This window comes from Citrus sinensis, chromosome 5 (assembly GCF_022201045.2).
Source record: "Citrus sinensis cultivar Valencia sweet orange chromosome 5, DVS_A1.0, whole genome shotgun sequence".
Lineage (NCBI taxonomy): Eukaryota > Viridiplantae > Streptophyta > Magnoliopsida > Sapindales > Rutaceae > Citrus > Citrus sinensis.
Genome location: NC_068560.1, coordinates 36,584,742 through 36,607,885, shown reverse-complemented (window position 1 = coordinate 36,607,885; position 23,144 = coordinate 36,584,742). Strand labels below are relative to the sequence as shown.

General features: G+C 36.4%; 3 protein-coding genes and 1 non-coding gene across 7 annotated transcripts; 2 read left to right on the top strand and 2 right to left on the bottom strand.

Moving 5' to 3' along the window:
- Positions 1 to 81: 81 nt before the first annotated feature.
- Positions 82 to 8,746, top strand: LOC102629273 (protein ESSENTIAL FOR POTEXVIRUS ACCUMULATION 1). Of its 4 annotated transcripts, none has more exons than XM_052440429.1 (10): positions 82 to 279; positions 1,240 to 1,328; positions 1,574 to 2,494; positions 2,575 to 2,695; positions 2,788 to 2,979; positions 3,371 to 4,108; positions 4,264 to 6,994; positions 7,233 to 7,426; positions 7,508 to 7,567; positions 7,665 to 8,116. In XM_052440429.1, exons 1-10 carry the CDS (start codon positions 207 to 209, stop codon positions 7,832 to 7,834), a joined length of 5,289 nt encoding a protein of 1,762 aa, XP_052296389.1. In that variant the 5' UTR covers positions 82 to 206; the 3' UTR covers positions 7,835 to 8,116. The 4 variants fall into 4 exon arrangements, with proteins under 4 accessions (XP_052296389.1, XP_052296390.1, XP_052296388.1 ...); XM_052440430.1 differs by lacking the exon at positions 7,665 to 8,116 and adding an exon at positions 8,123 to 8,271 and having other exon boundaries at positions 83 to 279; positions 7,508 to 7,664; XM_006473419.4 differs by lacking the exon at positions 7,665 to 8,116 and adding an exon at positions 8,123 to 8,746 and having other exon boundaries at positions 84 to 279.
- Positions 8,747 to 13,557: 4,811 nt separating this feature from the next.
- LOC112497766 (small nucleolar RNA R16) lies at positions 13,558 to 13,637 on the bottom strand. Its single transcript, XR_003064749.2, has one exon. It is a non-coding gene; the product is annotated as a small nucleolar RNA R16 (small nucleolar RNA).
- A 2,329-nt stretch (positions 13,638 to 15,966) lies between these two features.
- On the bottom strand, positions 15,967 to 17,860 carry LOC107176397 (uncharacterized). Its single transcript, XM_025096119.2, has 3 exons — positions 17,372 to 17,860; positions 16,912 to 17,250; positions 15,967 to 16,671 (listed from the first exon to the last, which is right to left on the bottom strand). Exons 1-3 carry the CDS (start codon positions 17,660 to 17,662, stop codon positions 16,165 to 16,167), a joined length of 1,137 nt encoding a protein of 378 aa, XP_024951887.2. The 5' UTR covers positions 17,663 to 17,860; the 3' UTR covers positions 15,967 to 16,164.
- Positions 17,861 to 21,317: 3,457 nt separating this feature from the next.
- Positions 21,318 to 22,271, top strand: LOC107176376 (transcription repressor OFP7). Its single transcript, XM_015528791.2, has one exon. It carries the CDS (start codon positions 21,318 to 21,320, stop codon positions 22,269 to 22,271), a length of 954 nt encoding a protein of 317 aa, XP_015384277.2.
- Positions 22,272 to 23,144: the final 873 nt, after the last annotated feature.

The window sequence follows — 23,144 nt, the reverse complement described above, 5'->3', positions numbered from 1 at the left end:
GTGACAACAAAATCAAATCTGCTTGCCATCGTAAGCTCGCGAACGACACCGTTTTAACTTGCGCCCTTCCTTTTATCGAATTGGCTTCTCAATAACCTAAATTCCCCCCATTTCTCTCTCACTCGTTACCTCGCAGAAGCAATCGAACAAAAAAAAGGAAAAAAGGCGAAATCCAAAATTACACAAGCAACCGTCTCCGATCATCCATGGCCGCCAATAGCTCCGCCTCCGACTCTCGCCGCCAGCTCCCTGTCGCGCCGCCCCTTCAGATCCCCAAAGGTTCCTCGCCTTTTAATTTTAACAAGCCCAAATCTTTTCACTCACTCATCTTTTTCGGCTTACCTGAGTCCAATGCTCTTTTGAAACCTTAGCTCGAGCTGTTTAGTGGTTTTGACCCCAATACGGTGATTATAGTGGATTTTGCGTGACCGAGAGTGTGGTTTTTAATAATTTTACTAGCTAGGGTTTTTGTCACTTTTTTGACTAAAAAATTTATGTTAAATTTTTAATTTTTAATTAGCGTGGTTACGGATGCGGTCCTTAGCTGAAGCATTTTAATTAGCTTGCAATTCAAATTTATAAACATTTCAAATTAATTTAATTTCTGTCTTGAAAATTGTAATGTGACTGTTCTTACTTTGATGTATTTTTTTCTGCTATTATCATTTTTCTCTCTTGTGAGTTTTATACAGTCAATGCATGGGTTTTGCGTTTGTGATCAATTGGTCGTTAAGTTATTGGAGTGGCTAGGGATACGTGCAAATTACGACCTAAATTTTCTGAGTTATGGTTTTGTTAATATTTAACATTGTTTATTATGTCACTGGTCAATGGTAAAGTTTCTTTCACAGAGGTCATGTGAAATTTTTAGTTATGCTTGAAAGTTGAAACAAATGAATTATGCAAGTCTAGCAAAACTCTGCAAAATTTCCGAGACTAATGCCGGAGCTATACGAATTCAGATTATAAATGTCGTGGAGTGTTGTTTCTATTAAATCATTGCTGACTAGAAATTTAGATGTTTTCCTAACTTCTGATGTTTTCCTTTTGCAATTTCTTGGTTTGATACTTTGCTTTTACAAACTTCAGTTTAACTGATTGTTGCATGATTTGTTATGTCTATTAGTGGCTTGTTGTTCATCATCACATTCTTTATTTTTCTAGTATTAATGTTTCTGTATCTCGCATCTGGCTATTGGTCAAATATTTTGAATTGATGTTTCTGTTTAATTCATGCAGATGTTCAAGGATCTGACAATCCTATTCCACTTTCACCGCAGTGGCTTCTGCCAAAGCCAGGGGAGAGTAAACCTGGAATAGGAACTGGGGTGTGTTATAAATTACTGTTTTAATTACATATTTTTCCAGTTTATCGGAGCAGCATACTTATTAGAGAACACAATTATGATTTTTTTTTAATTTCTTTTTGTGCTTTTGTAACGAATTGACTATCAACATCTATGTCATCATCTGTGTTTGAGCAGATTGCTTGGTTTTCAATTTTGCTTTATTTACTGGAAATGATATGATTTATGATGCTGCTTCAAAGCAATTGATTTCATTTTTTTTGCAGGAAAGTCACTTCAGCCAGCATCCAGCTCATGGAGATCACTCAGAGATCAAAAAATCATCTGGAACTGGAGAAGAGATGAATGAGATACATAAGAAAAAGGATGTGTTTCGGCCTTCATTGCTTGATATGGAAACTGGTCGACGTGACCGCTGGCGTGATGAAGAAAGAGACACCAATTCCTTGGTGCGCAAAGATCGCTGGAGGGATGGGGATAAAGAACATGGGGACAACCGCAGGATGGATCGGTGGACAGAAAACTCATCCTCAAGACATTTTGGGGAAGCACGCCGTACTCCCTCTGATCGTTGGACTGATTCAGGTAACAGGGACACCAATTATGATCAAAGGCGTGAGAGCAAATGGAACACACGCTGGGGGCCTGATGATAAAGAGACAGATGGTTTACGCGAGAAATGGTCTGATTCTAGTAAGGACAGTGACATGCATCATGATAAAGGATTATCTCATGTTTCTGGCCATGGAAAGGATGAGAGAGAGGGAGAAAATTATCGGCCTTGGAGATCCAACTTGTTGCAAAGCCGAGGAAGAGGTGATACTTCTCATCACCAAAATCTGACGCCTAACAAACAGGTTCCTGCATTTTCCTACAGCCGTGGGCGTGGAGAAGGCACTCCTCCAGTTTTTTCTGCTGGTCGTGGGAAGCTAATTTCTGGTGGGAACTCCATCAACAGTGTTTCTACACATTCACAGTCTCTGGCAATTCTCTCAGACAGGGTTGAAAGTAACCATGGAGAATATCTTCCTTTAAGATACAGTAGAACCAAATTGCTTGATGTGTATAGGATGACAGATATGAGATCATATAAAAAACTAATAGAAGGGCTTGCCCAGGTGCCTTCTCTTACACAGGAAGAACCATTAGAGCCTCTAGCATTTTATGCGCCTAATCCTGATGAATCGGTAATCATACCTATTAATTCTTTTGGTGAGTTTGCCAACACTTTCTGCAGTTGATTTGATTATTTTTACTGTTTGAATAGGCTGTTTTAAAGGGAATTGATAAAGGGGACATAGTAAGTAGTGGTGCGCCTCAAATATCAAAAGATGGATCTGTGGGTCGGAATTCTGTGGATTTTACTCCATCAAGACGAACCAAACATGGTAGTCATTCCTATCAAAGATATATTTCTCTATGTTTATCCATTCATTATGGTGTAAAATTGTTTAATTTTTTAATGGACTTGTTTGAGCAGACAGTAGAGAAGATTTATCGCTTGCAGTTGATGATTCCAAAGACGAAAATTCCGACAATTTAAAGGGCGGCTATGCAAATTACTCTGGCGGCTCATCCCTGGATAGGCAGACTCACAATTATGTGTCTAACACAAAGATGGAAACCATTCAAGATCAAAAGTCTCACACTGATAACAAGTTTAGAACTGAAGGTACAGAATTGCATGGAAAGTGAGATTTTGTGTAGATTTGTATTATAGCCTTGCAGGCCATTCTTGAATTTGATAAACCTTGGTAAAAATAACTGAATTTTGTGTAATTATATGATTTTAGCCTTCTAACATATCCTGAGCTTTGAATTTTCTGGAAAAGAGGAATTGTTAAAAATACTTGTAGGTTCTATTTACATTACTTTGTCTATTTTGATTTAATTTGTATGCTATTTTGGCTGTTGAGCCTTAGTTGATGTTGTGTCCTACCTCTTGTTGCATAGAATTTTAACATGTAACACTGGATCATGAAGATTAGATAGAAGTGGCTTTTGTTTAAAGTTGTACTCTTCTTTCATGATGTATGATTTATTTATTTACTGTTTTTTTATAGTGTCTAAAGAAGATAGCACTCCTTATCGAAGGCCTGAAGTTCCCATCAACAGAGAAGCAAGCATGCAAGAAAATAATTCCGTCCAGTCTGGCACCCCATGGAAAACCTCATCACTTGGAGAAAGTTCTTATGTAGGCTCTTATGGGCAGAGGGATATTCCAAGTGATATTAGAGCAAAATCCCCTGATATGGCCTGGTCACAGCTGCAGAAGGATACTACTAAGCAATGGGAAGGTGATATGCCTAAATCTTTATATTCTAGAGATGAAGCTAAATGGCAGACCAGTGAGGATCCTGTTATTAAAAGGCAGTCATCAATAGTTATGGACAGGGAACAGGAAGCCAGAAAGATTTCACAGCTGACGCCAGAAGAACTTGTACTTTACTATAAAGATCCTCAGGGTGAAATTCAAGGTCCTTTTAGAGGGATTGATATTATTGGATGGTTTGAGGCTGGGTATTTTGGTATAGATTTACTAGTCCGCCTTGCTGGTGCATCAAATGACTCACCATTTTCGTTACTTGGTGATGTTATGCCCCATTTACGAGCTAAGGCCAGGCCACCACCTGGATTTAATGTGCCAAAACATAATGAAACAGATGCATTAAATCGACCAAACTACAGTGGCTTTGATGTAATGAGGAATGAGACAAGGCATAAGGAGAGTTTGGCAATGGAAGCTGAAAATAGGTTCTTGGAGTCATTAATGGCTGGTAATATGAGTAATATTCCTCAAGGTTGGTTTTCTTTTTTGAAGAAGTTCTATTTTGTTGTTCACTAGATAAATGTGAAAAGTTTTCCGAATTGGAGAAATTTTGTTATCTATACTTTTTCTCGTTGCGATTTGTTGTTGTATTACAGTGAAAAATTGAGGATTGTGGTTGATTTGTAGGTTTTCAAGGTTATGTTGGAAATAATCCCAGTGGTGGTCCTCCATCTGGTTTAGATATTTCAAATGACCCATATCTCTTGGTGAAGAGAATGTCACTTGAACGGCAGAGATCTTTACCCAATCCTTATTCTTTTTGGCCAGGAAGAGATGCTGCACCTATGGTTACACAGTCTGATATAGTCTCCGACTCCCAGACGTCACATGCGAAACTCCTATCTTCAGTGACTGACAATTCTCGCCAACCGCCTCATTCTCAAAGTGCTGAATTGATGTCCATCCTCCAAGGTTTATCTGACAGGTCTGCCTCTAGCATAAACGGTGGTGTTTCTAGTTGGCCAAATTTCTCTGCCCAAAGTGGCTTGGATCCAATTCAGAATAAACCTGATATTCATCATACTCAAAACTTTCCTCCCCAATCCGCCTTTGGGATTCAAAACCAAAGGTTGCAAACACAGAATCCCACCTCTTTAGTGAATTTACTAGGTCAAACTATAGATAATCCTGCTGCTGGTTTATCAACGCCTGAAAAAGTAATTTCCTCTAGTTTATCTCAAGACCCACAAGTGTTAAATATGTTGCAGCAGCACCAGTACTTATTGCAGGCTCAATCCCAGGCTCCTGTTCCAGCGCAGCAGCTATTGTTGCTGGATCAGCTCTTGTTGTTTAAGCAGCAACAGAAACAGGACGAGCAGCAACAGTTGCTACGGCAACAGCAGTTACTTTCTCAGGTTCTGTCAGAACATCATTCTCACCAGCTTTTGAATGAGCAGTCTTATGCACCATCACAGGCAGCCATACCAGCAGATCCTTCTCGGCTTCAGTCATCGCAAGAATTGCTACAGGGTGGCTTGCAGATACCGGTTCCAAAGATGCGAGATGAACGTATGAAAGACCTACTGAATTTGCCTCCACAAGTGACTCAGGATTTAGGCCATTCTAGTGGGTCTGATTTTGTGCAGTTCCCACATCAGGTGTTTAGTCATCAGAAGAGCTGGACTGCTACTCGTCCAGAACAGATAGATGATATCCATCTTAAGGACAAGTTGGCAGCACCAATAGAAGGCGAAAGCTTTCCTTCGTTAGATGTGATGAACAAATCTCTTCACGAGTCTTCTCTAGTAGAGAAACCAGTCTTTGCTTCTGATGGTCATGCTCCTCTAAGTGATGAGAAGGCATCTGAAGACATTCCTAGGGCTAATGAAACTATAAACGATGCAACAGAGGACTCTTTACCTTCAGAGTTTTGTGAACTTCCTTTTGTACCACCTACCGGAATTTGTGAAAGTATTGCATCTATGCCTGAGCATTCGAATGATGTAAAAGTTCAACCAGATGTTGCTTTTGATGCACTGCAGGTTGAAAGCAAGAAAAGCATTGATGGACTTTCAATGGTGACAGAGGTAAAGAGTGTTGAGGTTCGTGAGGGGAAAAAAGGTTCTGAGAAGAAGTCAAGAAAGCAGAAGTCTGGTAAGTCACAATCTTCAGACCAATCAAAGGGAGTAACAAAAATATCCTCTTTGCAGCAATCAAAGCAATCTGAAACAGGAGGGCCAATTGGTGAGAGAAAATCTGAGACAAATAATAATGCAGGAGAAACACACTATGTAACATCTACACAAAAGAAAAGAGAGAGTGATTCTGTGGCTGTTACTGCAGAAAATCCTGATGCTCAACATATTAAGAGCTCATTACCTGAAAATTTTTATGGGAATGATGTTGAAACTGTTGAAATCGATAGTGAATTCAGGTCTGTTGGGTCTGCGTCAGTACCAAATAGTCAAATAGAGCCTGGACATCGAGCATGGAAACCTGCCCCTGGTTTCAAGCCAAAGTCATTATTGGAAATTCAACAAGAAGAACAGAGAAGGGCACAGGCAGAAATGGCAGTGTCTGAGATCACTAGTTCTGTCCACTCCATAAATTTGTCATCCCCTTGGACAGGTATTGTGGCCCATTCAGACCCTAAAGTTTCTAAGGAAATTCGAAAAGATGTAGTTGTTGCTGAGTTGAATGTGGAGAAACCAGAAAATTCTCCAGAAACAAAGAGCAAGAAGAGCCAGTTACATGATCTCTTGGCAGAAGAAGTTTTGGCAAAGTCCATCGAAAGAGATGTGGAGGCTCCTAATAGTGTGTCTACTTTTCCTAGCTTACAGGGTACGATTGTGCATGCTGAATCTGTTGATGATGGTAACTTTATTGAGGCTAAAGAAACTAAAAAGAGTCGCAAAAAGTCTGCAAAAGCTAAGGGTTCTGGAGTTACTAAGGTCTCAGCAGCGTCTTCTGATGTTCCTGTTGGTACAAGTCCCATTGAGAAGGGCAAAAACTCTCGTCTGGTACAGCAGGAGAAGGAAGTATTGCCAGCAATACCATCAGGCCCATCTTTGGGAGATTTTGTTCTTTGGAAGGGGGAGTCCGCAAATACTTCAACTGGTCCTGCTTGGTCTACTGACGCCAAGAAGGCCCCTAAACCTACATCATTAAGGGATATCCTAAAAGAGCAAGAGAAGAAGGTTTCTTCTTCCCAGCCCCTAAGTCAAATAACAACTCCCCAAAAGTCTCTGCCGCCTCAGGCTACTGATGGTGGTAATCTATCCCGGTCAGTTTCCGCTTCTCCATCTAAAGCTGCTTCTCCTATCCAGATCAATTCCCAATCTGTTACTCAGTCGAAATATAAAGGAGATGACGATCTATTCTGGGGCCCACTTGAACAATCAAAGAAAGAAACTAAGCAGTATGATTTTAATCTTATTCCATCTTGCTCTTTTTTCTTTTTCTTTTTGTTCTTTTTGCGGTGCTAATATTTTTTTAATCAAAATTTTGATTGTTCTTGGAATGAAGTGTTTCTTAAATATCTGATTTGTTTTAATTGAGCCCTGGGTTTATCTTTTGTTTGATTTCTTTTCTTTTGATCAAATCCTGGTAGCTGTATTGAAAGGCCAAGTAATTTGTGTTTTCTTTCCTGTAAACAGGTCAGATTTCCCTCTTCTTTCAAACCAGGGCAGTTGGGGAACTAAAAACACCCCTGTAAAAGCAACTTCAGGCGGGTCATTAAGCCGTCAGAAATCGATGGGTGGCAGAACTGCCGAGCGCACTCTTTCATCCTCACCTGCTTCTGCTCAGTCGTTCTTGAAAGGGAAAAAAGATGCCTTGACAAAGCACTCAGGTAAAAATATTGTAAGCTTGGTGTCCTTGTTTTCAAACTCAGTTATGGTCTGACATTTTCTAACTTTTTCAACCCTCCCAGAGGCCATGGACTTCAGAGATTGGTGTGAGAGAGAGTGTGTTAGGATCATTGGGACAAAAGGTATCTTTTACTACTTTCTGGTTTGCCATAAAATTAATTTGCTAGTTTCGGTGGAAGTAGAGGATCAAAGGATGTGTTAGGATCATTGGGACAAAAGGTATCTTTTACTACTTTCTGGTTTGCCATAAAATTAATTTGCTAGTTTCGGTGGAAGTAGAGGATCAAAGGATAATACTGTCTTCTGTAGTAGCTGCAACTAATAGTGCCTCCTTCTTCCTCCTTCTCGGTTTTCTCCCTATAAAGAACTGCAAATATAAAGATGGTTAAATGTGGCTTGTCGGACCATAAGATCTAAAATGAGCAAATAGAAAGATATTTTTAGTGGTATGTTAATGCCCCCTGACCAGAAAAGATGGTTTACTTCTGTTCTTCTGTCTGTTGTGTATCAAAATACAAAACCAGTACAAAAATGAAAAATTTTACTGGTGAGCTTGATCTGTAATTTTAGTACTGCATGCTAACTTTTTTTTTCCTTCTTTTTTAAGATTAGTTCCTTGGAATTTACTTAAAAGAAACTGAGGTAAAATGGTCTTTAAATCTTTTTTCTCTTGCTAGATACGAGTTTCTTGGAGTTTTGTTTGAAGCAATCCAGATCAGAAGCTGAGTTGCTTCTGAAAGAGAACCTTGGATCCTTTGATCCCAATCATGAGTTCATTGACAAGTTTCTCGACTACAAGGAGTTGTTGCCAGCAGATGTACTTGACATTGCCTTTCAAAGTCGGAATGATCGGAAGTTCAGTGGTGTCAGCGCTGGAGATACGAGTTCTGAGAATGCAGGGATTGGAGACTTTGGCCGGGATAATGCAGTGGGCACTGATGGGTCTGCCAAGGGGGGAGGCAAGAAAAAGGGGAAGAAAGGAAAGAAGGTTAGTCCTTCGGTTTTGGGATTTAATGTGGTGAGTAACCGTATCATGATGGGTGAGATTCAGTCGGTGGAAGATTAGGAAAGATTTGCGAAGCGGATGTAAATACAGTTGGCTTAACTTTTGTACATGATTTCTTATATTCCGTAGAATTTTTGTTTTTCTATATAGCGTCTGCAGCAGAGCTAATTTATTCTGCTCGAGCGATTTTGTTAGTTACTATTCTAGCAGAAGAGTTCCTTGATATTTCGATCATAGAGAAGCCATGCGATGTTTTATGGATTTAATTTTTTCAATGAATCCTTGTTTTACTTCACGTCCTTTTTCTGCTTTGTGTTTTGTTTTGCTTTTGATTTTACGTTTCCAGTCACACTTTTTTTTCTTAGTAAAGTTAACATATCTTAGATTAGCCTGGTGGGTGTTATTGTTATTTTGTCGGCTTTAAATTCTTATCGTTTTTCACTTTGTGGTGTCAGCATCACGTTTCCACTTTCTACTGGTAATGTAATCGTTGAATTCTTACGCCCTTTGATATGTTATGGGTAAGGATTTGATTGATGACTATAATTGATGAACATTGGATCTCCAACCTTTCCATTCCCCCAACTGTCTCATCCTTTCTCACTCGGGGAAGACTATATTTAAAGGGCCGTTCTTCGATATGTTTCTGGCCGAAGTCCATTGGTTAAATGGATCTCTTGTTGGAGGTCTTGAGTCGCACACTAAGCATAGCAATTATATAAAAAAAAAAAAATCAATCGAATTTTTATTCAACCCTATAGAATTGCAGAATGGATGATCCGATCCGCAAAGATCACGATTGGGAATTGTTTGGTCGTCTTTTTTCGAGTAAGAGGCGAAATATAATCAACTTGAATTCGGAACATTTATTTAAAATTTTAGTGAAAGACTAGATTTATCATCGATTCTTCCGAGAGGCCACAATTACCGTGAGCAACCATATTAACGACGAGGAATGCATTTTTGCTATGCAACTAATACTTAGCTCTCCTATTCTTCGAGGTTGAATAGTCTAAAAGGTAGTACTAAAGTCGTCCAAAACAAGTCAAAGTAGAGTTATGGAAAATGCCAAAATGGATGCATTCATTTCACGTTGTGTTATTATTTATTTATTTTTTAAAAATTGATATGTACATTGCAATTAAATGTTACTAATATTTATAACAAAAAAAATCAATAGAATAATTTGGATCAACCTAAGAGTCTTAGACGAAATCTATTATAATACAATCTAAATTTTTATTCTAAAATTTATTATGGTACAATCTAAATTTTTATTCTAAAATTTATTATGGTACAATTTAAATTTTGGGTAATTTTTAAGGACATCCCTTGAGGTTTGGTGTATTAACACCTAGATAAAATGTATTACTGTAATTACATATACCTCCCTTACCGTTAGTTATCAGTTAGTTTGACCGTTAGTGGACTCTTAAAATAACTAAAATAACCTTCTCGCAAAAATGATAGACTACATCAGAATCAACAAAATCGATTTGTAACCATCTTTGAAAACCCATGTCAACAAAAGATTGTGTCTGAGTAGGGACAAAATCTTTGAAAACCCACTTCAATAAAATGGTTGTTGATGCTTGATGGTGTGTGTTGGGTATAAAGAGGATTCTGTTGGCAGTGAAGCTTCATCAACGGCCTCAAAATGAAAATGGCTGTTGATGTTTGATGTTTGATGCTTGAAAGTAGCCGCAATTGCGGGTTGAAAAAAAATTGTGCGTTCATGGCTGTTAAGATGTTATTGAGGTTGGGGTTGCATGTAGATTGAGGTTGGGGCTGCTTGTGGAGAGGTTGGGGAGATGGACAGCGATGATATGAACCATCACCAGCGGCAGAATTTGCAATAGTGGTATCTAGCATCACAAGCCACGAGAAAGGTTTTGAGAGACCGTGCAGTTGGGTTTTGGGACTCAGAGGTTGCTGCATGGTATCGATGGCTCAAAGGTGATGGCAATGGCAGTTGGGCGGCGTCGGCGATGGCCAAAGGGGCAGCAGTGGCGTGTTAGTTGTTGTGAGACAAAAGTCGTGCTCTTGGGTAAATATTTGGTGGTGGACAGAGCTAATTTAGAGGCTGCTGTGAATGGGGTTGGTTGCCAGGGTGAGGACTGAGGAGGGTACTCCGGCAGTGGCAAAGCACCACCACCAGCTGCTGGTGGAGCCGCGGCCAGCTGGTCAAGGCTGGGTTTTTATTTTTTTGAAAGCAAGTTGGTCAAAATTTTTATTGATTGGATAATTTTTTTTAATTTTAAATATGTTTTTACACATTTATCCTTGTATAATAACGCTCTATGTATTTTTATACTAAGAGTAGGAGAGGTATCTGTAATTACAATAATACATTCTATCTTTATATTAATACACCAAACCTCAAGAGAGGTCCCTAAAAATTATCCTTTAAATCTTTTTTCACTCAATTATTGGAAGAGCCCACTTAAAATAATAGAATTGTACTATTGGCGCTATTTTAAAATCCTCTTAAAGCCCTATCTTTAAGTAAACCCAGCATTTTTCTTTTTCTATCGCTCCACGATTTTTTTTTACTAAACACAACTTTCTTGATTTCAATCATGGAGTGTTCTACTCACTTCCTACCCATTTTTACCCATTATCCTTAATTTTCTTGGTGAAAAATGTTTAAATACCAATCATTTATATCTCCAATAATTTTAAATTATAGATTAAAACTAATATCTATAATATTTAACCCTTAACCTTATTTGCTCTATCTGACTTTTAAATTTTTTTTAATAAAGATTAAAAGGAATTCATAACTGCTAATTTATCTGAACAATCTTTTTACAAGACTCGATTTTTCTGAATGTTTGAGAGCTGAGTTTGCGAGAAATTACTTGCATGGCAGTACTTTTACACAATAGAATAATTGTCATTTTAAAAAAAATTATTAGATCCAAATTCAGTAATCAATTTTTTAATCCATTCGATGTTGAGATTACCAAAAAAAAGAGTCGATGAGAAAGAAATGTGGATATGGTTGTTTGGGTGTGTTAGTTGTAAAGAGTTTTGAGAGAGCGAGGGGAAGGGTACAAGGAACGGAATGGGTTCGGTTAGATAGTTATGTCCTTTATTGTAATTGCATAAGTCAGGATTTTAGAAGATTAATTCGGGGGTGCCGATGGCACCACTCAAAATAGTAGCCATACTACAACTACGCATCCGGGGCATGGTCGAAAGCTAAATCCATTGTCCTTTTGACCTTCTAATTGGGTATTAGTAATTGAATAGTAACTCATCCCTACGAAGTAATTAGATATTAGGGATTCAAGTATGCCTCCGTATATTCAATTATTAAATTTTAATAATAAAACATAAATATTCTAAAATTATATGTGACTGTTTTCACCAAAACATTATTGTTCTAGCAAGTGGTCTCATAATACTAATACATGTATATTACAATTAGTTGGGAACTAGTTTAATAAATGTTAATATAATGAATGTTAATATACCTTAGACTAGGTAACCACCGATGACACAACATATTCGACTTTTCAATTGTACTATTGGCTAGAGCTCCGAACCCTTTTTTTTTTTTTTTCCAATACTGATATATAGAACTATTACTGATATTAGCAGAACTCGTATCTCCCACGCACTCTACAGTAAAATGATCAAGAGGCATCAACTCTACTCATATTTCGTATCAGAAAAAATAATCTCCACTCTCTTATAAAATAATTGAAAATAGACTGCAACTAACCATCGTAATATTTTATGGAGGCGCGAATCTTCATTCTTACATATTGTGAGTTTACAAACTCAGTCAAAATCCCAAAGCTCTTACATATTGCTTGAGGGAGTGCTAGGACTGTCCCACTAGGCTAAAAACTCATTGGTCGGTCTACAAACCTGTTTAAGTGTTCATTTCACATTAGAAAGTCCCATACATAAAATGAAAAAAAAAAGGATTAATTTTACTTTCCCACCTAGTATTTGAGGAGTTCTGATATCGCTGATTTGAAAATTTAACAATTCAAAGAGTTAACAACTCATTGATAATTAACAATTAAACTAATTTTATAGGATTAATAAACTTTTAACGCATAAGAGAGGATCCATAACAAAACCTACTGATCTAAGGGAGCGTTTGGCAGCGCAACTGCCTCAAATGCAGCCTAAACACATTCAACTTCATTCTCAAATTGGAATCCCACTATAGAAGAAACAAGGCATTACAACTTCGTCTGGTGCAGCAATCTGATGTAATTGACATGCTGACATCAAACACCAAGGCCAAAGCTGAAGAGAAGCTACCACCACACATGTATATATATGAACAAACATTATTTTATTCACCTGGTCTATTTAACAGTTGTGAAGATGTTTTTACACAACTTTACACAACACAATCTATTAACAGACAAAGAGACCCATTGTCATTATGGATGCTTTTGACAATATAACCACCAGCAATAAATCTAAATGGCATAGGCAATGAAGACAAACCTACAAAAAGAAAGAAAACTTCTGAACTTGAGCAACAAAGTTTCAAGTAGCATTAAAAACATAACTAGTAAAAAGAAAGTTAAAAAGATAGTGCTCAGAAAGATGCATTATCATATCATAGACGAGTCTCATATGTCCAGACATATAGATTAGCAACTTCATCATAGCAAAAGAATTTGAATTGGGTTGAAAAATCAGCAATCAAATATCAACGGCCATCGATCAATAAGAATATTTTATAATACAAAACCAGAGGTTATGTTGCATCTCAGAAATAATCCCAATTGGGAAAAATTACAGACATTCAACACGGCATCAGTATCAGACCGCCCGTCTGCTTTTTCTCATCATTGAATAACGCAACTCCAACAATATAATTCGAATAAGACCAAGTTGCAAAAAAAAAAAACATATATAACTACTGACTAAGTAACCAAGAAATAAATCTTAGTAAAATTGCAACAAATAGGAAGACATCAGACAGCTTGAGAGAGTTGTTGTCTTCATTAAACTCAGTGTGTAGTATAAGTGATTATTATTTATCACATCATCTGCCTTCCACTCCAAAAAAATTTTAAAAAAAAACGCATAATCCCAAAAAAAAAAAATGTATCAAGAATCATAAAACGAGATGGCATCAGATAATAAGCGGAGTTTGTTGTCTACACGGCTTATCAGTGTAGCATAAAACAATTTCATCACTTGCCGTACAATTACAAGTATAATAGAAGAGATTATAAAAACGAAAAGAAGAATCAGAAAGGAGCGAAGATAAGAGAGTGTCGGTAGGTCCATTTGACGCCAAGGCAAATAAAGATACATGCAATGGGCTGGTAAGCCAACCTTTGAATTTCTGCATCAGTTTTATCTCCTCCAGCGTTCATTTCTGATTCATGAAGGAGAGGGTAAACTGATGCAACAGATAATCTATTTTGCCCTCCAAATTACAATAAATAATATGTGAAGAATCGTCAACATTGAAAACTAATGAAACCCTAGGGCGAGGAGGCGCGAGAGTACTTTTAGCCTTTAGGCATGATGAGGGTTCCGACTTCCGAGTAGCTTTCATAGGATTCTTAAATTGATAAAGTAGGTTTTCTTTTTTTCTTTTTTAACGTATGGGCCGTTTTTTAATTTCCCCATGGGCCATACAGCCCAACGGATAATAAATCACGACTAGCTAACTGCCCTTTTTTTTGCTTCTTTTATTTTTCGTTCAGTTAGACTATTGGCACCCCCATAGAAACCTTTTAAAACCCTCCAATTATTGTGTAGCCTTAACCTTCATCAAAATTACACGGAAGTGCGAATTTCTGACCTGATTTGTTGGAGGTTACTGAAAGCAATTATTTATCTCTTTTCTTGCTCCTGTAGTTTTCATTGGCGATAATTGCAAGTTGCAATTGATATCTGCAGTACTTTAAAATAAATTATTTCACGAAAGAGAAATCTTTGTAATACATTTCAAAAGTCATTAATTAGTAGCAGAGCCATCAAAAAGATGAGAGTAGTCTGTTTATGAAATTAAACAATTTAGCATAGTTTTAAGTAAGGTTATGTCAATTAATAATTATCTAATATTTATACTTTTGATTGAAAGTTTTATTTCTCTTATTTTTAGGTGAGCAACAAATTTAAATGGTAATTTACAAAGGATTGTCTTTTCTCTTCGGGAGTTGAAAATTAGAAATAATAATAATGATAATGATAATGAAATGTATTTTAAACAAGAGTGAAAGAGTAAGAAGAACAAAAAAAAAAAAGAGACAAGAGAAGAAAAAAGAATTTGTGAGCAAGAGCAATGAAAACCCTGTCAATTTGGAATTTGAGAAGGAAAATTGTAATACTTGGGTTACGGGGTTCCAATATTTCATGAAGAATAGTTTAAATTAAGCTTTATTTCTGTCATGATAATGGTGTTAGGAGAAATTCATATTATTTTAAATATTAAAATAGAGTAAATAAAGAAAAGGGGTTTTAAAGGTTTATTAAGGGAGAACAATAGTCCAATTTTATTTTATTTTTGGTTTTTTTTTTTTTTTGTTGGTGGGGGTTCTCTTGGATATATGCTTTGATCCAATTAATCATTGTACGAATGTTGCTAAATGCTAACTACACTCAAAGTTGTACCATATCAACTGTTTTGTTAAAAGGCATCCCAACTCCTAAGCCTATTTGCTAATTGAAGAAATGGGGGGAAAATGTTGAAATATGTGGCCGCTACCCATACAAAGTCACAGAACATATAATTTCTATTCTAATCATCACATAATTATACATAAACGATTATCATGTGTTGGGTGATAGATGATTTTTTATTTATAAATGATAATTTTATGGTGTTTATCATTGAATGAAAACTTATGTACCACCATCTATTAAGGGATGAAGGGTTGTTGTCTATGCAATGGACATTTTACGTCATACGTATATTTTGATTTAATAAAATTTTACCACCTATATATTCGTTTTTCATAGTAATGGACGGTAACAAAAGATAAACAATTATAAAATTAAAAAAATTGAAACAACGTGACTTTATTGAATGATTATCTTGTGACGGTTTTAGTTGTATTTTTTTTTATATATAAGTTAATAAGATATTCTTATGATGATTATCCATGAGTGACATTTCAAGTCCCACATAAATATAAACTTACTAAGACCTTTTTAGCTCAAATTTCAGTGAATAATGTTATTTAAAATGCTGCATAATGTTAGAATTACTTCGAATTAACTCTATCATTGGAGTGTGGTTTTCTAGCAGCGTTACTTGTTTGGTCACCTATGTTTAAATATTGGGAGAAATAAAGGTTAAAAAATAAATTTAGACTTTGGATACTCCCTTTTCTTTTAAAATAGTAATAAAAATAAAAATAAAAACTCCATGACTGTAGTGCATTATAATTCTTCCATGAAAAAAAAAATTGATGGCAAAGGAAAAATTGAAACAAGGGAAATCATCGTAGTTATTTTTATTTTTATCTTTGAATCGTTTAAGAAGCTAAATCAGTAAATGGCTAATGGCTAGTGGCTAGTGGCTCCCAACAACAATTTCTCTTCATTCTCATAAAATAAACAAAAATATGGTTTTTGAAAAGAGAACCGAACTTGACTATCTGGTTTCCAAATCCAACAACCACTAAAAGAAAAAAATGATTTCCAAATTCTCCTATACGTATATATATATTTATGTACACGCAAATTTTGTTTCTCTCCTGCAGGTCTTTCTCGAATTTAGCACACAGGTTGCTCCCCAACATCATTTCCTCTTCTGACTTCAGCTGGAGGCAAAAATGTTTCCACCGAAAGCCCACAAATATTGTAATCAACCTCCTCAATTTTCCAGGTCTCTTCAATTTTCCTCTTATGATTGTGTGCTCCTCCATACCTGTAAAGTGTTGTAACAGTTTTTCCACAATGCGCCACGTTAATGGCATCAACATATCTATAATCTTCAATCGTTGAAGCCATGCTTGTTTCCCAAAACACACTGTCAGTTCCTTTAGCACTCTTCATCCTCACTAGCTTTGTATCCTCAAATTTAATTAGCAGTCCTGTTCTTTGGCTGAAGTAACCCCATATAGTGTGGTGAACGACTTCAGTGTTGGGAGAGTTTTGTGCTCTGAGTGTGGCTGCATTAGCCTCAACTTTTAGCACAAAACAATCCTCATTATCAATTTTTTCCTCTGCAATGCATACGGCATCTGAGAATAAGCTAGCAATGCACCTGGGGTCCAATCCCTGATAATTGCATATTAAAGGCAATGAATAATAACCAGGATGTTCACATTTGATGATTGCAGAAGGATATGATTTTGACAGTGTTACATTGTCCTTGCTCGTGTAAAAAAGAAATGCATTAATGCAGTCCATTTCAAAGCATTTAATAATGAGAATAATTGAGTCTTCAATTCAGGTATGCAAGTGTGAATTAAGATATCTACTACCCAGGTCAACAATATAACAGGCACACGCACACACCTGGAAGAAGCGGCGCAGGGGACGTGGCGGGCCTCTGTGAGCAACATTGGGTTGAGAGGAGGACTGATTCCAGGCAACCTTGCCATTGCTTCCTGCACAGATCTTAAAACCAGCAACAACAAGTTCAAGGCACCAAAGGTCAGGATTCTTTTGCCACAGCACAAACCCACCAGCCTCACAATTCCCTTTTGCAGACACACTATCATCACCCTGTTGCATTTCTGACCCAAGCATCTTCACCTCCCCAACTGCATACATGCTATTCACCCAATTTAACGCTGCCTGTCCTCCTGTTGCCGCTATATATTGTTGCACTATATATTTCGCCGTAGAAGCCTCCTGCTTATACAATTAATTAAGTTAACACATACATATAGCAGCCGCATCCATTATCATTTGAGTTTAATATAAGAGTTGAAGACAAAAACAGAATATTAATTATATATGATCGTGAACTTACAATGCTAGCATTTTTAACGAAGCGGCTAGGTGGGTTGTCCAATTGCAACTGAAAAGAGATAAGAGGGGAACCAACAAGTTTGAGCAATGCCATAAACTCATTGCTTGATTTAGCCTGGAGGAATGAAGACCTATCACAAGATTGGGATTGAGCTTTCATCAATGCACGCAAATTGTGCCAACGTAAAGCTGCAGTGCTCCCCATCTTGTTGAACATTTCTTCAGGTATTGGCACCTCCAGGACGGTGTCCAGCCCATCTTCTCTGTCGTAATTTGGGCACAGTTTCCTCATGGGCACTGGGCACACCGCGCACACAAACAATAGCAAAAATTAACCTCCCTGATGTTTCAGTTTAGTTTTGTGAAGACAAGAGAGAAGGAAGGAATCCCAATGACAAATTGGAAACCTTCTTTCTTTCTTTCTTAATTTGTTTCTTAATTCTGATTGAGCAGGTAATTAATTTTCTTTTCTGTGGAAATGGATTGCAAAACTAATGTTCATTGGTAATGGGAAAGAAGGACGGTGGGTGGCCTTTTTCTCCTGGAGGTGCTCCTTGCGCGTAGGTGTCGTGAGGGCACGATTTTAGCGGCAAAGTGTAATGTCTGTTTAATTTTAGCACACTTCTAAGTAGCCAGCATGGCCCACGGTAGGTTCTATTTTTACATGTAACCAATAGCATTACGACATGTCAGACACTAAAGAGATGAAGGTTTGTTTATAATAAATTTAAAATGTGAGCTTTGTTTGCAAGTTTGACAGGTAAACAATAGCATTACGACATGTCAGACACTAAAGAGATGAAGGTTTGTTTATAATAAATTTAAAATGTGAGCTTTGTTTGCAAGTTTGACAGGTAAAATCGAGCATCAACAATCGAAATTGTGCACGCTTTTCCTTTGGACGTTGGGTTGACGGTTGACTGTCATGGAACACTCAAGACTTCGTTGGTTGGCATCTTGATTCTTGATTTTAGTTGGACCATATCCAGCCGGCTCCATCTTTTTCTATTCTATTTTCTCTCTCTCTCTCTCTCTCTTTTCCTTTTTTCTTTTTGGCCCCCTATTAGCTCGAATATTATGTTGACCACGCTTGGAAGGAAGCCCAATTTGAATGTTTGCGAGAGCCTGACAATCTTTTGGACCGATCAGAGGAACAGTTGTTTCGGAATGCAAGGCCCAGCTCTTGTTGAACTTGAATCTCACTCTCACAGTCTCACATCACTCTTGCATCGACGGAGGAATGTTATGTTAACGGACCCCTCAAGGTATAGCACTATATTATATAAGATTAATTTTTATATAATTATAAAAAATCATGATTCCGATTTAGCTCAATTACATAATATTTTTTTTAGATTTTGTCTTTAGGAACTAGCTTCCACGTTTTGAATTTTGTATGAAAACATACTGTTAGTTTTTTGAAATTATGCCTCTCTCCATTTGGTATAACTTTTCAAACAGAGTTTATTTAAAAAAAAAACTTTTATTAGTAGAGTTTTACAGGTAGAATTTTTACCTAAAAATTTTTAGTTATTTGATTGTTAATGAGAACTTTTATTAAAATTTATAAAATTATTTTAATAGATAAATTTTTTAAAGTTATGTTATGAAAATAATGAAATAAGTTTGTCAAATAAGTAAATGATATTTTATATATTTTGACATTTAAAAAACGTTTTTCAACCTCTACTCACAAGAACTCAAAATTTGAGTTTTTACTAATAGAGACAAACTAGCTTATTTAATTTTTAAAAAATTCTACTAAAATAATAACCAAACAACAACATAAATTTTTTTATAAGAGCTTATAGAATTAAATAAACACTTATGACCATTAGATAAGTCATTCTAGAGAAATACTAAATTTGATGTAGTCCATTAATTAATTATTAATATAGAGGATATTTTATCGCTATATCACTTACACTAAGGATAACTAAGCCAAAACAATAGTTTTTATACACTTTTATTAAGTTATAACCTCCTCAGAGTAATAAAATAAATTTGATCCTTTATAGAGAGATTTTATTATAGATTCCGCTGGTTTTATAAAATGGATGGTTAGATTTAATTGTTATAAAAATAGACATCAGCACCTTCTTTTATTAATGATTTTTATTTATATGGAGATAAAATATTAATGTACTATAATATATGCCAAACTTGATATACAACCAGAATTATAATGTGTCGTATTCTTATTTCTATTCAAATCCACTAAATTCACAATGTCAAATCGTCAATTTTCAAATCTGTGAAGTTTTAAGGGCAAAAATGGTTGGCGCGAGTCTTCTAATTCACCAACGTTAAATAGGAAAAATGACATGCATTGGATCATATTGGTGACTAAGTTAAGGTGATCCTCTTGTATGCCGTCATGGAATAAAAAGGGTAGGTTGCCTGAGCCGTCCAGCTAGAACTGTAGAGTTAGCTGAGAGGTTAAATGCTCTAGTGATTACTTTTTGTCCATGTGTATTGCTTCAAGGTCATGACATGAACTTGTCTTTTTCGGGTCAGAGGGGCTTGATTGAAAACGAAAGATAAACTTAAGGTATAAAAGTAATAATCGAAAATGTTTGGAGGGATTGATTGTTTAGTTTTTAGCAGGTTGGGTGTTTGTGTTGAATTCGTCAAGCGTACGTCTGACCTGTTTACAGCTTTTCTTCCCAATCACCTCCATTAAAATTATGCTTTTGACGGCATTTTTTGTTCCTTTCGTTATTCTTCTATTTCTTTTCTTTTCAATTCCATTCTTAGGTTTAAACGTATAGAATAATCAGGGTTGTTAATGATAGTTACTATTTATTTGGGATGTTAATTGGGATCAAAATTAGAAGGTATCATGTATCGTGATCATGATCGAATTTGACAAGCATTTTGCTTATACCAAAATGTCAAAGCAAAATTTTGTTTTTCTACCAAATGAACTACATCTGCTTGAGAATTATGAGCCACAGTTTGGAAAGTGAGGGTTAGATAGAAGCGGATCTATGAAAATATCAAAAGACTCTCCAGCAGATATATTCTTCCTTTTAGAGTACTTAAACCCTAGTTTTATCTTCAAGTTTCATTCAAATTAAAATTCAATTTGGAATCCGAATTCAATCTAAAGATACATAATCAAACTATATATTTAAACCTCATATATCATATAATAATAACCATTGATTAGTAAATATTGAAGGACACCGTTTTTTTTTTAATATTGTTTGATGGAGACTCTTTCAAGATAGATATTGCTGGATAAAGTTTTTTAAAGGTGTACAAAGAAAACGACATGCAATATTGGTCAAACATCTTTTGTCATTCTCTACCATTGTTGCTCTCTCTCTTAACTATTATATATGACCATGGCCAAAAGAAAATGACACAGACAACAGCAGTGCTCAGCTGCTAAAAAGAAAACCAACTAATTTCACATTACTATTTCATATTTGTATAATTTCTACCCGCCTAGGCATTCACAGTCGTCAGTGATTCCTTTTACTTTGTATTGAATTTTACATGCACAGGCGCAATCACTTATAAATTCATCATCTCGTTGTTCTTTTTCGAATAATTTACGAGCTAGCAGTCATGACGTAGTACATGTTGTTGTAACATTAAGAAGCATGTGATGAGACTCGTTCAAACACTTAATAAGAACTAATCATGCGATCCAATAATTATCAATAAGTTTTGTTTTCACGTGGAAGTAATTAATGTTAATTACAGGCAGTGATTCCGATCGAACACCTACTTCACGGGCATTTTTCGAACACAACGTTCACAAGAGAATTTTGTTGTAGCTCTCATGCACGAACTGTGTATACTCGCTTGGATTTGGTCCGTTCAAAAGTAGTATTCAAGAAGCGTACGTGCATGGCCCCTTTTTTATTTTAATCGTATGGCCGGCCTTCTCCATTATATATGCGTTTGATCTACATTCAACCCTTAAACCCATTGAGATGGCTGAACGCTTCAAGCTCAAGACTTCTCGCGCCGTTTCGCTTTCTCGTGTCATTCCTTCACTTCAAATTTGTCGTCCCAAAGGCCCTTCAGATTCCGTATACACACCAGTGCCGGCAATTCATCGGCTGTCACCAGTCGATTCTAAAGTATTTGATATCAGTTTCCCCAGTAACTTAATTCCGTCACCACCGCCAACAACGCCAGAATGCCATTTCATCAAGCGACGCGTATCGACCAAGGTCGAGTGTGGTTGCGGAATGCAGGAACTGTCTACTGATCGCCGGGGCTTCAGGTCCCAGTGGAAGAAAGATCTAGAAGCAGCACCTCGATGCCACGTAGTATCAAAAGACGATCATCAACCAAAACTAACTATAAATAGCAACGATGATACATCACCAGTTTGGGTGAGCAAAAACAGGATTAAAACAACAGCAAGCCTTTCATCACGTGATGGTGGATGTTCTAGCAACGAAGAAGGAGATGAAAGTGAATCCACCCAAGTTTCAAGTTCAACAAGAAGCTTGTCCAATTACTACTCCACAGGACTCGATCATTATTCACCGGATGCTGAAGACGAAAACGGACGTAAAAAGAAAAATGCGAACACTAACATAAAGCAGATCCGAAGACACAGGCGCAAGGCATCAGACATGACGACGGTGGCAGAGGTAGTTGACGCCGCGGTGAAGGCTTCAGTTTTCAGGCGAAAGATAATACCGGGCACTGTGGAAGGGAAGGTGAGGGAAAGCGTTGCAGTGGCGAAGAAGTCAGTGGATCCGTACGAGGATTTTAAAAGGTCCATGTTGGAGATGATATTGCAGAAGCAGATGTTTGAGGCCAAGGATTTAGAACAACTTTTGCTTTGTTTTTTGTCTTTGAATTCTAGCAAATATCATCAAATCATTGTGGAGGCTTTTTCGGATATTTGGGAGATCTTGTTTTGTGATTGAACAAGTAAAAAAGTGTTTGTTTGTACTTTCCAATTTTTGTGGTCGGGATTACTCGCATCGCAGGAGTTGTTTGTAATATGGCTGATTTTTATTTGATTTGTTTGTCATTTCAGCAATTAGCTTGCCAGTACGTACATGGTTTGCTTGTAGGTGTGTGTTTTGCTAACTGTAATTTTTATTAAAAGGAATAATTAGACTAAATATTTTGTTTATGCCGAGGACGTAATCCATCGCTTGATAAAGATGGCGGAACGAGAAAAAGAAATATACATACATACATAAACAAAGATGAGAAAATCATTAAATATAATGTGGCCAGGACCAAGGGGGAAAAAAAAAACAATTGCCAGGTGGGTTGTCTCTGAAACTCAAATTGTTGCAAGTAAAAATGGGAGAAAGAGAGAGAGAAAAAAAAGGCCTAACAATTAGATACTCAATAGTAGTTTTTTAATTTATTATGAGATTGGAGAAATTTGAGCTTTGAATACAAAACAACTATTAAATACAAATAGTCTACCTTGTATATCTATAAACATAAATTTTTTTACGTCAAAGTTTGACTTTTGTTCTCGTTTATATATATGTTCTCAAATCTCACCTCATAATATGCACAAGTATGAGCAAAAAGAGATCATTGATCTCGAACTGTTACAATAGTATCTACCTATTTTATAACATATAGATCTCTTTATTATTGTTTTGTTTTCTGTAAGAGAATACTATAACCCACAAATTTACATTTTTTTTTATTTATACAAGTTAAACTAGAAAATTTGTCCAATTCACCTTAAAATTTAATTCATATAAATTTGAAATCAAGCTTTAATAATTATTTATGATAAAATGAGTATAATTTATATTTGAGAAATATTA